This window comes from Ptychodera flava, chromosome 14, assembly GCF_041260155.1.
Source record: "Ptychodera flava strain L36383 chromosome 14, AS_Pfla_20210202, whole genome shotgun sequence".
Classification (NCBI taxonomy): Eukaryota; Metazoa; Hemichordata; class Enteropneusta; family Ptychoderidae; genus Ptychodera; species Ptychodera flava.
Window position 1 is genome coordinate 9666889 of NC_091941.1, and position 16588 is coordinate 9683476.

A 16588-nucleotide genomic window follows, 5' to 3' on the forward strand; every position below is an offset into this window, starting at 1 on the left:
ACCGACATGTGATGTAGTGTCTGCATTCCATGAGATATTGCACTGTTCTATGATGTCAGATGCGGCTTCAGTGTGTCCCCTGATTTAGAATCTAAAGTCTGTTGATTCTATGATCCAGCAAAAGGTAGAATAAAGATATGCTCAGCTGAACGACAAGCGTCCCAGGTCTAAATGAAGCCGTCTCTTTGCAATTCACCAGTTCGAAATCCTTGCTAAGACAGAAGTATACCTGATACAAGTAAGTCTTGTTTTTTCTCTGCAAGAGAATCAAAATGATACAGTACATATGATAATTTCTGTGAAGACTGAATTCATTCATAATGAAATTGGAGGTTAAAGTCATTCTGAGGGCCAGGACAGATACAAGTATTTTTGCATTTGTTAATGGAATAGCAATTCTGCTTGACTGTTAGATTCTTACACAAATGGTTTTGTAAAGAATGAACATATTGTTTGAACACTACATTAAAAATTAGTATGGCCATCCTTTAGATTTGCTTACCCTTGAATATTAATTTCTGTACACAGTCGTTCAAGTCCATGTGGACATAATAATGAGCAACAGTAAAGCTTCTCATATTTCAAAATATTTCCGACAAAAGCTTTTTAATATATGCTTCTTCCATTTCCCAGCATTTTACTCAGGCACTATTAAAGGAACATCATTTTCAGTTGTTCACAGTTCAATTAGAATGGAATAAGAGCTTATTAACTCTTACTGTTGGACAGATCATGAGTTTCTTTGATTAAAGGTATACAGTCACCTGTAATCTAAATATGCCCATATATGGTCAAAGGGGCATTCTGCTTAAAATCTGTGATTTGTTAGATTTTCTCTTTTCATGGTAACTCAGGCAAAATTGGAACAGGTGACAGTATACCATTAATTGGGTTGCTTACCTTTTTATTGAAACAGCCCATCATAGGTTGAGTGTCAATATCAAAGTATCCATGAAAGCATTAACGATATCATTATATTGGTACGGTCTTGATGATGATGGCACTATTCCGTGCCTAGCTAGTGTTCTTGGGGTGAAAAGAATGAAAGGAAATTTTCTGTAAAAGTTTGGCTTCAATAGATGATATAGTCAGTACAACAATTGCAAGATTGGAACTAACAATCTAAGGAACAATTCTGCCATCGACATAATTTAAAACATTACATATAGATTCCATGCAATTTTAGCTAACATAGTTTATATTGCCTAATCATTAACAGTTCATATTCTTGGTATTGTCCAACAATAGTTCTTGGTATTGTCCAACAATAGCTGTAAATTTTGATGGTCAAAATTGTATTCATCTCTTGATCTCTAATTCAAATTCCTTTCAATCATGCATGCCCATACTGTACACAAACACAAATTGTATCTATTATGCCGGGGTTTTATGCTGCTGGAAAAAATATGAAAAAATATACATGTCTCAATTTTGGACTCTGAAGGAGATTTATTCAAACCATAAACTCATTTGTCTTCAAATTGTAATTAACCTTCATGGCATTGTCTTTTTCACATTGTTATGATCATGTAAGTTTATTTCTTCAGTCTTTGTTGCAGATTCCAATTCTTGAGTTACATAGGAGACCCTGTTACATGGTCTTGTAGAAAATAGGTTCATAGTACATGATTGCGGCTGACATATTTTTGTATTTAGTATTATAAATTTTGTGCATCAAATCTCGTATTATGAGTTTTTTTTGAGAATGAGGAAATGTTGAATTTTATCAAGATGAACAGAGACGTACATAAAAACATCATCACATACTGGTAAATATTGAGGTTTCTGTACAAAACCAATCCAATTCTGAAGTATTTTTCCTGAGTGTTGACAGCTTCAACATCCATTCCACATGTTCCATGTTTTTCCCATTCATGTTTCCTAAGAAAATGTACAATACTTTGTAAAAATCTCAAGATTTCATTCACCATGCATCAATTGTGTGAATTCACACTGCAGAAATTTAGTTAAATATGTCCATAATTATGTCATCTAAATTTTTGATATAATTTTATTTTAACTGAGACAAAAAATGACAAAGTAGGAAATACTTGTGGGCTAGCAGTGCATCGATGCATCTTCAGACAGCTTTACAAACATTGCAAAATTTTGGAGTTGCATAGCGCCCTCTACAGCCTGTTACATTAGCTCCGTGATCCATGATACCAACGTTTTTCTTGATTTTCATCTTTCAAAACAACTCCTTTCTCTTTGTTATTATCCTCCATGTAATAATACATTGGAAACGAGTGCTTCAACTCTTTTTATAAGTAAAGGACTTCCTTTTCTGCCAAAATCTCTTTTTTCAAAAAATTTAACTCACCAAAATTCAGTTTCACCTTCAGGTAATAAGTTCGGCCAATATTTTTTTAGTTCACTGCGTATACTCTGTAATTAAAATGTATGAACAAAACTTTTGGCAAAAAAATAGTAAATTTCTTGATAAACTACCATTATTATTCAGAACAAAATCTTTCCATCTTAAAAAAATTAAAATGAAAATAAATAAAGTAAATATGAAATGGGAACTTGTATTTTCTACTGGAAATTTGGAAGTAATACACTATTGACAAAATTCTTAGGAAAAGAAAGTTAAGAAAACAAGTTGCCAATTAGTCTTTTCAATTCATCGGAAATCTCTTCAAAATTATACAATCCTAAAGATTTCAGTGTAAATATAATTATAAACAACTTAAAGGGTTTGAAAAATGATGACTCAAATCAATGAGAATCAATATATCACTCATAAACAATATGCCATACCTTAATTTGTCCTTCATCGAAAGGCAAATTCCTGTCACAGAATTGAGGACCTATCCCACTTGTATGAGAAGGCCTACAATGAAATCATACATTCCAGCAGCAATGATATTCTATTAGGAATTCCTAAATACATTCTGATGGGAACAAATCAGATCCCATATATCAATTCTATTCCAGCCAGCTTTATGGCTTTCACTATCAGACTTTGGTATGATCCATTGTTTGCAATAGGTGGATTGAAGTACTCAGAATGAGGGGGGGGGGGGGGGTGAAAGGGTGTATACTGAATCCCATATCATCTGGGGAATAAAGTGCTTGGATCAGTGCAAAACTATCATCTCATTGTCACATTGAACACATTAATGTGTGATATTTTTTTCATCAAATATTTATGGTATATCATCCAACATGACTATGACATATGATTACTGACAAAGACACTCTATAATATGCTACCATGGAGTATGATCACACTCATCTCTGGATGTTTTCCAGCGATGAATCGATGAAGAATCATGACGCTTATTCTTACCATAGGCCGTGTATTGTCCACGTATCATTTGGCACTGTATGGGGTATTTCATACTTCTTCTATAAATAAATAATAGAATAATAATAGAAGAGGAAGATGTGCATTATACAAAACATATTTTTGTATTCTCTGTGTAGAGTATATATACTGAGAACCAATGTGTGTTGTTGTATATGCAGATGCATGCATATAGTAGGTTATTGTTGCAAGATACAGTATTTGTGATAAAGACAGTATAACTGCTTCAGGGGTAATTTATCTAATGTAAACTAGTCTATAGTGGCAGTAAGGGGTGGACCATTTGATATCCTGGGGGGGGGGGGCTTGGAAGATTGGTGGAGAGCCATTATTTTTTTCCCACCTGCTTCACCATGAATTTTTTTTTCTACAGGGCATATGCTGGCAACTTTTTTTTCACTTTCCTTCTTCGAGATATATTTTTTTTACCAAATTTCGGTGCAATGTTTGTTTGCTTGGTTTTTCACACCCAGTAACAAGATGCTGTTCTATCGCACACAGACTATATTCAAGAAACTAAATAAAGATATGTAAATACATGTACATTTTTGATTCACTTTACAAAAATATCAGTTTATAGATCTTATTTATACCATGGGTAACACACTGAAAATACAAATCAAACAACCTGATTACTGAGTTCTACATTAAGCATTAACAAACTTACAGTGAAAACTTTTCTGAGAACATCACTGGTGTCATCAGAAGAGATGATGGTATCCTACATATATTTGTAAAATCATGTACAATCATGTACATTTATGGCATTTACTTGTGCTTGAAAAAAAATATGTCATTGTCTGACAAGTGTCCTGGTTTGAGTGATATTAGCAAGTTGAACAGTCCACTTGACTGACTGAGTCCACTTGACCCAGTTCATGGCAGGCTGTCTCTCTTCTTGTGGTATTTTGACAAAATCCATACATTCAGATTTACACATTTCTGGAAAACACTGGTGAGCAATTTCAATTTCAGCATACTTCCTCTAATCAGAAGGTCATGTATACTGTACAATTGTTCATATTCAGTTATTGTTCCTCAAGCTTGAAATGGTTTATGCTTTATAAAACTCCAGAGCTACTGCTTGATTTTTATTGATGCTGCAGTGTGCATCGAACAATTGCCAAGATTTTTTTTTCCGAGTCGCAATGGTCCATAATTGTTTTTCCATCAGCCACTTAAAGCCAGATTTTTTTTTTGAGCAACTCCACCTGGCATCTTTTTTTTCCCCAATCTTCCAAGCCCCCCTCCAGGATATCAAATGGTCAATCCCTAACTGTAAAAACATCAATTAAACGTTGAGACACCAAGAAGTGATGTTGTTGAAGCCTGCCAGCAGAAAGAGTGCTTGACATTGGTTGATCTAGGGACATGAAAATCGTGTGTGTGTTTATACTCTACTCAATCAAAATTAAGACATTGTTTTAGGGTTATAATACTGCCCTCAACATCACACAATTATTTTCTGTCTATATCACCAGGCTTCCACAATTATTAGCTGTAATACTCTTCGTCTCCTTATCTTTTACAATGCAATTCTAGTGACAGGGAGATTATTTCAGTTTATTAATTCATTTAGGAATTGAATATCTCCATATGATATGTGGCACAGTCAACAGTGTTGGCATGATATGAAAATCCTTATCAGACTATCTCAGAGTCGGCTGAGGAGTCCAAGTTGAGGTGATAAAATTCTTGCTCTGAATCATTCAGATGGCGGGATGGCAGTAATATTAATTACCCTTTGTTCTTTACTTGGATCAAAATGGCCTCAGACTGAATAACAGAAAATGTACACACAAACAACAACAAACATAAATATACATACATATAAACGATAGGTTAAACCTAGCATTCGAATGGCCATGGTACAAACAAAACCTAGTGCACAAACGCACATAGAAATATGTATTTCTATACGTGTTTGTACACTGGCTTTGTTTGAAACAACATGACGTATGTGATCTCTTTGACATACTGAGTCTGCAGAACACCATACGTCCTGTTTTTATTTTGGAGTAGAATCATTGTTAACAAACAGAATAAAAGATGCACAAAACAGACAAATATAAATGATATTACATTACAAACAGCTGACAGAACAAAAATAAAGACGTAATAGTTAAAAACAAACAGACTATTATATGTTTGTATATGCTATGTAAATACCCTGTCTATATCTCCATTTGTAGTCTAGTCTTCTATTTTTTTTTTGAATTTTTTAATCATTTTTATTGATTTTGTACATTTTTTATTCTTTGTGTTTATTCATAATTATTAAATATTTTATATCTGTATGTTTATTCGTTTTCTGTTGTTCAGGGTGACATCAAACTTACCCTTTGTGTTTTACAGAATGTTGGTGCCCACTGTTGCGTAAACATGAAAAAATCCCAATCATTTTCTGACCCATTTGACCTTGAAAAATAAATCAAATCATAACTTGATAACACGATACACTTGAAATTTGATAAACAGCCATTTTGTCGTCTTTCATTTTCATTATTATGTTACGGTTGTTATATTTTTTCGGCTACGATACATCCAATTTATACTTACGCGGTAATCTCTTGCTGTCGCCTCTCACAATCTGATTAAAACAAGATGTCACAGAGTACGTCAATACTTACGCGGTATTCTCCCAATGTGAGAGGCGACAGCAAAAGAATACCGCGTTAGTATAGACATCGCCGTACTCTACATCTGATTTTAATCAGATTGCGACACATCAAGAGTTTGTAAATTTTTAAATAATGCCAAAAGCATGTTGCTTGTTCTGTGTTCCTGAAGTTTACAGAGAAAGCAGGGTAAGCAATTCTCAGTAGATGTAACACACATTCTATATAGCCGTCCGATATCCTAGCAGTGCAGGTATCAAGAAATAGATACATAGGGCCTACCTGTACAATTCAATACAGAATGATAGTTCGCACATGAGCATTATTGGTATCAACATAGAAGCTTGAAATACAGCCATTGCATGGCAAGTGCACGGATTCTCTTAATCTTTGTCTGGAGAGAGAGAGAGAGAGAGAGAGAGAGAGAGAGAGAGAGAGAGAGAGAGAGTGTTATTAAATTGAAAATGAAATAAAAGTCTAAGTTTGCTAATGTTTAAAATGTCCAGTTGTAAAATAAATGGTCTACATTACCAATAGTGTCCCAGCTATCTCTTGTCTCCTAGTATACAATATCTGCACTGTCCACAATGAACTAACGACTGAAACGGTGATGACCTTACTGACCTAAGCGATGTGACCAGCAAGAAGTCAGGGGCAGCCAACAAAGCTGTTCGTGCAAAAGTATATTCGTATTAGCTATTTCCTGGTGGATAGTTGAGCAAATATTTTCGTATCAGCTGGTGGATGATCAAGTTTTCCTCAATCAGCACGGCGGAGAATGAGTTGGATGGGCGGCCACTCTAACTGAACCCCATGACCTCGCGCATCATTTTGAAGAATACTGATCAATGAGTGATGCTGCATATCCTGCGGCAGTGTTTTTCACAAGTGAAGCGAGTGAAAAGTACAACATCACGAGCTAAAAAACCTCAGTATCCCTCAAAATGCGATAGGCCATGAAGTTCTGTTGTGTCCCAGCCAGCTATAAAAGAAGAAACTTATGTTCCTTAAATTAGCAAAAAGTATCTCAAAAACCATGAGTATTAAATAAGTAAATTTCTGTGATCCGCCGCCATTTCGTTCTCTATATGAGGTTCATGATTGGCTTACCTAACGTACATTTATTCATATGTAAATATTCTATAGGAATCATCATCTGCTCGCGCGCGCTTTCGACCGCAAACACAGAGAGAACGCACATCACATACTTCGACTTTTCTTTCACAAGAAAACTTGTTGTGAAAGTACCATAGTTTAATTTAAAACAAAAAGCGAACACAATATAGTTTTAAATGGGTTTAATACTCGACTGCAACCGTCAAAAGAGACAAAATTGGGAAAGTTAAATATCTGTACAGTAAAATGGATTGCTGCTGCGACAGGCCCTGTACAGACCCTGATTAAACCCTGTGGAACAGGTCTGTGTCGGAAAGAGGTTCCATTGCTGTGACAGGGGCTGATGTACAGGTCTGTATCCAGTGCTCTGATGACATGCAGTGTTCTCCGTAGGATTTTTTTACAAGAGGGTGAAGATGTGGTGCGAAAGCACCACAAACGACCGTGCAAGCGGTCATGGGGGAACGTCAGGGGGGGGGGAACACCATTGGAACTTTTGAAAAATAGAAATTAAAATGGTGTTATTTGGTGGCACTTGGGGAGTATTTTTTTCAAATTTTTTTCGTATAAAAAACTCAAAGGAACAGAAATCTGAGACAGTATTCCAAAACTTATATTCCAGTTCACTGATTTCAATGAAGATTACATTTTTTGAAAACGAAAAAAAAAGCGACAAACATACATTTATTCACATTTATTATTAATTATTATTTTCCTGCAATATAAGATGGGTTTGTTGTCAAGGCATTCCACTGGTTTTAAACTCTATAGAATCAGAATTGGCTTGCTTTACACATTTTCCCCTATCGGTAACCTATACAATGTAGAATATAAAAAGCAGACGTTTCTCATGAATGATCAGGCAAGTATATCAATCTTTAATCAGGAAATACTGAAAAATGTACTCAGTACTAGCCTCTAACATAAGGCTTGCCACGTCGAATAGCTGATCATTCTTACCTGAAGATCACAATAACGTGAAACACATAGTGTAATGAGATTTTAGTTTCTACTTGAAACCACCTGTATTATGATATATATATATATATATATATATATATATATATATATATATATATATATATATATATATATATATATATATATATATTATGTGTATGTGTATGTGTATGTGTGTGTACATATACCGGGTATGAACATACATATCTCAAGCATACATATTGCTGTTGTTTACTATTATTGTTGTATTAATTCATAACTTCACTAAATGCTTCAGTACATATCAACAAAATTGAGTAGCCCCCCTTCTTGTTCTCCACTTTTGAGTACCCCCCTTGTAGCTTTCGATTTTTTGAGTGACCCCCCTCAGATTCCTCCGACTCCCCAGTCCATAAATAATGACGGCTCCCTAAGTTCCTCTCTCGACAGTAGGAGTCATACCATCCACGGTTCCTCCACAAAATCCATCTCACGAGTACATGCTATTACATAAAACTGTGTTCGTTACATCAGTTGAGATCATTTACAATGCGTTGGTAGTTACACAAGTAGTGCACGTGCAAGCGATTTCGAAATTTGGACTTGACATCATGCCCTGAAATTGAATTTAAAGTCTGCCAAGAGTCAACTAGGATGTTCACTTACCCGTGTTCTCAATGGGCTGACGATGGCTCGCTCAGCTCAGAGCCGCTGTCACAGAACCGGCGCGCGGCGGGGAAGTTGACTGACTTGAGATGGTTCTCGATCTTAATTGGCACAGTGAAAGTTTGTTAAAATTTTCCCATGGGTGTCTACTTACTCGGAGGGCAACAAAAATCGTCTGATTCGGAGCTCAAGTCCAACTCACGTCACAAACACCGGATGGGACCGCTTTCCTACTTCCGTGTGACAATTAGTATTAGGTTTATATTTGAAGCATGAAAGTTGAAGTGAGACTATACCAACACTCGTGACTTGTCAGCCGCGAGTCGACACATCAGCGCCATGTGGTTAACGATTATCCTACCATTTTACTTTTATCTTGGGCGTCCACATGTACTTCAAAATTTTCTAATGATTCAGTATAACAAATATCACAACATGAACTAGAATATGTATATTATTATTGTAGAACGCCCCCTTAAATAAATAAGCAACGTGACCTACAGTGTACCATACGTGCATCCGTCACTGTTCGTGATGTTTCACGTGACTCTTACTCAGTATATCTGTGCGTCATTGGTCATAATTATCAAAAGGAAATTTAATTTTCTAAGTCATTACAAAATGGACATTACTGATGATCAAAAAATATTATTTCTATTATCATAGCACACTTTCACAAAAAACTGAATTTGAATCACTTTATGATATGAGAACCTATGCCACATTCGCACAGTTGAACATAATGTGGCATAATTTGTATAGCAATTTGTATTATGCAGTATACTGTAGACGGTAAATGTTGTTGAAGGCATGCACTGTGACCATTCATCGCCAATTCAACCGTAAAGCACAAACAAAGTGATTTATGTAAGAACCGAGAACATAGTATGAGTGTAAGGTGTAGTGTATGCCTTTATCAATTGCCTTAGCGGAAAATTCACAGTTACATTTATTTATGAGCGATTGAGAAACGGGACTTTTTGAGCAAAATTATGACTTGAAAGGAGAGATGTGTATATATACACACACACACACATATATATATATATATATATATATATATATATATATATATATATATATATATATATATATATATATATATATATATATATATATATATATATATATATGTCGCCGGATACTGGCAGTTTGTATTTGCAAGGATAAATGTTCATGTCCATTAAAAGGTGACTGTAAAGCCAGGGGTGTCATTTACAATGCCAAAGTCTCAATGGGAGTCAATAATTAAAGAGCAGATTTGCATAGGCTTCACTGATCACACCTTGAAGACACGCTTCGAGATACTCACATGCAATCGTTCCGTAACAAAAAATGTGAACAATACTGAACTATCAAACTTCATTTTCTTTCTAAAGAACAAGGACCAGGGCTTGATGTATCATGGTCAATTTTTGACAGAGCATGGAGTTACTCTAAGCACAGTCCCTCCACCAAACGGTCGGGAAACGCTATTGTGGAGGGACCGTGCTCCAAGCAAGAGGTGTAATCTTTGTCTGTCTGAAAAGCTATACATAATCAAGGCTGATAAATCTACGCTGTTAAATAAACGCTCTGAGTAGATTTCAAAGTGTCCCCATCAAAATAAATATTATTTATCAAATTTCAACTCATCAAGTGGTGTTACAATATTTTTACAATCCCACTGGTCCACTCACTGTATTTTCATTGTAGGTTTTTTACAATTAATAAATATGTTGAAGTGATTTGTTTCTGTATATGTTGGTTTGATCTCAAAATCCATGACATTTTCATCAACTTTTACAGTTGCATAATCCCTGGTTTATGCTGCTTCCAAATGTGCGATCATTTTTTAAAACTTCAGAACGTATGTGTTTGGACTTGTGAAAGTGAAAGTTAAAAATACGAAAAATGTCTTTATGCTTGATTTTACCAACTGACAAAAATTCATTATAGAACGCGAACAGCGGTTAAGTGTTGAAGTTTTTTTAATCAACAAACTTTCAGTTCGAGTCAGTTTACTACTTAATGTATTGAGACAATCTTCAAAGCGTCAACGTGGTGTTTTCTTTGGTATAATTACAGGGCAGAGTTAAAACGGTCCTCTCTGCTGACATACGGCTAGTTTTCAATCGGGTTCGAACCCACAACATACGGCATCAGTCCCCTAGCGGAGAGGCCACAGAGAGAACCGCTCGGCTAAATCTCCATTATGTAGTTCCAGCACTACGAGATATCAAATTGTTTTATGATGTCCGATGATATGGCGTTCTGTGATGCAGGATGAGATGCTATGGCGTTCTGTGATGCAGAATGTTCAGTCTGTCAAAAGGTGGAATAAATATACGCTCGGCTAATTCACAAATCTTTCCGGGACTGTATGAAGCCTTCTTTGGGCAATCCATCAGTTCTAAATTCTTTTTTAGACAGAAGTATACTTGATACAAGTATACAGTACCGCTGTTTTCCTGTAATTGAATAATAAATAAAATTTCAGTAAGTAAGCTTACATGCAATAAATTCTGTACAGATTCTGAATTGATTCATATTAGAAGTATAGGACAAAATATTCAGTGGCTTAGAGTCCGAGAATGATACTGGTTGTTTTTGATATGGTTGGAATAGCAATTCTGCTGGACTGGCGCAATATACAAATACGTTATATAGAATAAAAATAGATAGGAACACCGTATTGATATCAATAACAGTGGTCCTGGGGTTATCTCACCCTCAAATATTATTCTAAGTATATTTGGTCATGTAAGTCAGCCTTTGGGTAATAACACTGGGCTACTTTTATAGCTAGTATTCTTACTTCAGACTATTTCCAATGAAAACTATTCTGTATTGATGTTTTCTTCCACTTCAGAACTCAAATAGAATGCGAAAGGAATGTTCACTCGTGATACTGTGTCCATCCGATTAATTTCTGGGTACTCACCTCGTCTTTGTGACAAGCCATCTTTGGCGGAGTCTCAATATCAAAGGTGTTCACAAATGCATTTGCAATGTCGTCGTATTGATATGGGATTGAGGATGACGGGACGATTCCATGATCTTTTAACATTCTGGGTGAGAAAAAAAAATTGTAAATGTTGTCGTGGTAGTGGTAAGTACAAACAACAGCTAGCTAGTCTATAGTTCACACAGAGAGATTGCTGGCCATTTAGGTACAATGTAATATATTATTGCCTAATCATAAGTGATGCACACACTTTGTATTGCCTGATTTAAAGGGACAATCCTAAACATTTGATAATAACGTTTTCAGTATTTTTATTCTAGAGAATACATATTTTCTTTTTCTTCTCCCTAAAGAACATTAAATGATAGAGTATTCGCCTCCCAAACATAACATACTGTGTACAGTTAAAAATGTCATTTTAAACAAATCAATTCTAGCCTGGACTAAAATTTCAGTCGTCAATATGAACACCAGACATTGTACACAGATATTTACAGTAGAATGCTGTTGACATTATGGCGATAAATAAAATTGTTTGGTGTCGACCCAGTATTCTCCGGTCTTGCCATATCGATATGAAAGAAACAGATGATGATATTGTCTGCAGCTGAATAAGTTATTTTTGAACCACAGATCAGGTATGTTTAGAACACATTGTTGATTGATGTTTTATAGTAATAAGCTCTCATGGAGCATTCTTTTTCACATAACTATCATTTATTTCTACTTGCATATTCTAATTCTTGCGTAGAAAACGCTGGGCCTTGGTCTTATTTAATATAGGTCCACAAATGATGGCAGTAGAAAAAAAATGTAATACTTGGTGCCAAACTTCTGAAGAGTGTAATTTGAACACCTAGGGAACGATGAGCTCTATCAAATGAAGCAAGACATTACATACTGGTAAATGTTGAGGTCTCTATTTAAAGCCAATCCAATGTCGAAGTATTTTTCCTGAGTGTTGACAGCTTCAACGTCCATTCCACATGTTCCATGTTTTTCCCATTCATGTTTCCTAAAATATGTATTACATCCCAGATTTATTTTTGGGTGAATTTCGGTTAAATACAATTTACTCTCAATTAAATTTTGATATTGTTTATTTTGTCTTAAGGCACAACAGTTGATTATCGGAAATATTTGTGTAATGCATTGTTGTCACAAAGCTCTACTGACTTGGTGTCAGAAAGCTCAACTGACGTAATATAAAATGTTTAGACGGTTTATGTTGTATGTCAGAGTGCCAGTTGTCTAGCGCACTCTACACTCTGTTGTAGTAGTTCCGTGATTACCCACGATGGTTCTAGGTATTACCGCTGGTGTATTTTCTGCCAATTTTGTCCTCATAATTGTGATTAATTTTTGCAAGGCATTAGTTTTCTATCAACATCAACCCACCCTTTCACTTTCCCATTATCATTGCAGTTGCTTGGTTTTTTTTAAAATCCTTCGCGTCATACTACTGGTAGTGTGAGGTACTTCAGCTCCTTGTTGTACGTAAAACATTGGCTTTCCCGCCAGAATCTCCTTTGTAATGCTCATTAATTACAAAGCATTTAGACCTACCAAAGTTCAGTTTTAGATTCATCAGCCAACAAATTTGGCCAAAATGTTTCTAGTTCACAGCGTAGATCCTAGAAGTGGAAACAGATGATGAAGGCAAGAGATGGATTTGTTGATGAATTAACATAATTTAAACGCTCAGATGCCACATCCCATCATCAATTTCTGAAGAATAATCAAAATATGGAAATGAAAAGAAATAACAACAAAAATAAGTCAATTTGAAATAAGTATTCGAAAGCTCTAAACCACTTCTTAATTTCCACGTCAAAAGCTAAGTCACTCAATCCCAGTCATAGGACAAGCTAACAAGCAAGGTGTCTTTTGATGTGTTGGAAATCTCTTCAAAGTTTAACCATCCAAAGGATTTCAGTACAAACATACTTGTCATATGTCAACTACGAAAGTTTGAATCGTTGTAAATAAATTACCTGTGAACAAATATGCCATACCTTAATTTGTCCTTCATCAAAAGGTAGACTGCTATCACAACATTTAGGAGCTTTCCCCTTTGTACGAGAAGGCCTATAATAAATAATTACAAATTCATTCATTCATTTATTCATTCATTCATTCATTCATTCCTTCATTCATTCATTCATTCATTCATTCATTCATTCATTCATGTAGCATGTGATATCATCTAAGGCACGCTTGGGAAATACCAGGGCGTGATTTGTTTTTCTCTGTGGGTCTTCTACCCATAGAACATAAAAGTGGTATCTTTTTTTTCCATCAAATGTCAATGGTGCATTATTCAACATGACCGTGATGGGTGCATAGTAACTCTGTGATATCGTTCAATGGAACATATTCACTCTCATCTCTGCATGTTTTAAAGCAATGAGTCAATAAAACATATTGCAGTTTTCTTTCTCACCAAAGGCCATGTATTGTCCACGAATCAGTTGGCACAGTACGGGGTATTTTACATTTATCCTGTAAAGAAATGATAATGATAGACAAGATCTGACAGGCAAGTACTGGACAAACTGCACCGTATGTTGCGTAATTCTTTATGAAGTGTATTACCAGCAAATTGTTGTTGTGTTACAGATATCGTTCATGTCGTTCTTCATGTAAGATACAATAGTCAAGATAAAGGCTGTGCAATATATACAAGGGTTATATATTGCCAACTAAGCTATAACTGGAAGTAACCCAAGAAATACGTACAAAGATAACAAACAAAGTGATATCAGATAGATCGAAGTCTTATTTACCCTCTGCATTCTCTTGAGATGAAAATCTGTGTGTGATGTCTTTGCTTATGAAGGTTATCGGAGTCAGGGTTCAAATATTATGGATTTTTTAGGAAGTACTGTGATTTAGTACAGCATACCTTTTTCATTATACAATACGTTGGTGCCCATTGTTGGGTAAAGAGGAAAAGATCCCAATCATCATTGGACTCGTCTGACCTGTACAAAATGTAAAATCAGGGATCAAATCATAACTGACTTATACATTTGAATTTTGATGATGTTGTATTTCTTGTTTAATACTAGTTGTAATTTTACAGTTGTGTCTTCAACAACTGTGTAGATATGATACATCAAGAGTACAGGTGTATAAAGATATAATGAGAAAAATGCCAAGAGCATGCATTGGTGTTTTTGTGTTCCTGAAATTTTCACATAGCCATATATCCTCGACGAAAAGCTGGTATTCAGTGGATACATACCAATTTTTGCACGATTCAATGCAAAATGATAGTTTGCACATGAATATCATTGTTATCAATGCAGGTGCTTGAAATACATCCATTGCGTGCCCAGTTCGTGGACTTATTCCGAGTGTTGGTGTACACTGTAAAATAGAGAGAGAGAGAGAGAGAGAGAGAGAGAGAGGGAGAGAATTTAGAATTCATTTCAAATCAAAGATTGTGCAAATGACTTTAGTGTTATAAAACAGTCCAAATTTACCTTTATACAAGAAAGTTCAGTGGCGCGCTTATTGTTCGAGGTAGGGGCGGTCATCCCAGGATAACGGCGCAACTGTAACCTCGGATGACCCCTCTCTCAATCACCAGCCCGCAACGCGTACGCTGCGTATTACGGCTATATACAAGTGAACGCAGAGTTTGGTGGCCTGGGAGTGTGTACTTTTGAGTGGTGGACACTGTATTGCCAGAGTCTGCTGTATTGCATATTTGCAAAAGTGTGTGACGTTAGCTTCCAGTTCTCAGTTCCCTTTTCGATCGAACGTGAATAGGGAACTAGGGCATGGAACCGGGAGTTAATTTCACACACCATATTTGGGGTTGAATTATAAATTTTAATAGTGAAGAACTTGTACAAAGAAACAAACAAAACACGGCTCTTCATCGACAAACAAACAAGAAGATAAATAAAACTCTTTGATTATTTATGGTGTATTTTGAAAGAATCATATGTAACAAATAAACACGCACATACACACACACGCAAACAAACAGTCAGAGAGAGAGTAGCTCCTTGGTTGGACAAGCTGCTGCTAGCAAATATTAGCCCATCCAAACCGTTGACTAGCAGGTTTCAGTTCCTCTCTTTACAGTCTTTCCAGCTCACAAGTCACATGCAAAACCATGTAAAGTTCTGGGGCAAAGTTACACCAGTTATTAAAGATCTTAAATAGTATAGTTGATTGCTCTGCATAGGAGGGCTGCATGTTGCCTGCTACGCCTGTGCCCTGCCACGCAGAGCTAGTAACATACATGATGCAGCCCAGGGATACAGCCTTGATATGCAGGGATGTATAGTGGACTACAGTTCAGAGAGTCGCCCAAAGAGTAAACTTTTAGGACCAGACCGTTATTTTGCGACTTGTCAGCTTGATGTTATCATTTTAAAATAATTTGATTGCTCTGAAATCGAATTTAAACTCTGTCAGTCAGGGGTCAACCAGAATATTCACTTACCTTTTGAAGGCAATTAGTAATGCCGTCGTTGTGTCCCGTTTGGTCCGATGACGCCACACTCGTCTAAGACTTGAGCACTTATCGATACCTAGGATTGATCTATCTCTTCATGGTTTTACTACCTCGGAAATCAGTAAAAATTGTCGGATTAACAGTCGATATCCAACTCATGTCACAAGACAGGCGGATATGGAACGACGTTTCTACTTCCGTATGACAAGCATAGGTTAATTGTCAAAAGGAACTTTTTGACCACGTCACATGTCAGCTGACATGATTCGTGACTGTCGTATCATTTTTGTCAACTCTCGACGTTGGCTTCCACATGCACTAGGATTCAGAGGATTTTCAAATGTTTCAGTGGGACAAATAACAGGACGTGAACCAAATTATTTTAAATTTTACATTAGTTTAATAAAACGCCTCCTTCAATTAATTTCACTAGAATATTCCCACCAGCTATATAGCATCATGACCTACTGCACAGTACAGTACCGTTTCGCGGACTTGCATGTTTCATGTTTAGC

At 35.9% G+C, this 16588-nt stretch overlaps 2 protein-coding genes across 4 annotated transcripts; both read right to left on the reverse strand.

The window, feature by feature from the left end:
- Positions 1-900: 900 nt before the first annotated feature.
- On the reverse strand, positions 901-8876 carry LOC139149265 (ribonuclease Oy-like). 3 transcript variants are annotated; one of them, XM_070720906.1, is made up of 8 exons: positions 8653-8876; positions 6214-6325; positions 5653-5731; positions 3296-3354; positions 2764-2836; positions 2324-2388; positions 1768-1881; positions 901-1026 (listed from the first exon to the last, which is right to left on the reverse strand). In XM_070720906.1, the coding sequence occupies exons 2-8, from the start codon at positions 6288-6290 to the stop codon at positions 921-923; spliced, it is 573 nt and encodes a 190-aa protein (XP_070577007.1). In that variant the 5' UTR covers positions 6291-6325; positions 8653-8876; the 3' UTR covers positions 901-920. The 3 variants fall into 3 exon arrangements, with proteins under 3 accessions (XP_070577007.1, XP_070577009.1, XP_070577008.1); XM_070720908.1 differs by lacking the exon at positions 6214-6325 and adding an exon at positions 6463-6598 and having other exon boundaries at positions 8653-8829; XM_070720907.1 differs by lacking the exon at positions 8653-8876 and having other exon boundaries at positions 6214-6373.
- A 1728-nt stretch (positions 8877-10604) lies between these two features.
- LOC139149263 (ribonuclease Oy-like) lies at positions 10605-16159 on the reverse strand. Its single transcript, XM_070720904.1, has 8 exons — positions 16062-16159; positions 14505-14583; positions 14043-14101; positions 13615-13687; positions 13166-13233; positions 12501-12614; positions 11576-11702; positions 10605-11102 (listed from the first exon to the last, which is right to left on the reverse strand). The coding sequence occupies exons 2-8, from the start codon at positions 14511-14513 to the stop codon at positions 10926-10928; spliced, it is 627 nt and encodes a 208-aa protein (XP_070577005.1). The 5' UTR covers positions 14514-14583; positions 16062-16159; the 3' UTR covers positions 10605-10925.
- Between the last annotated feature and the right edge of the window lie 429 nt (positions 16160-16588).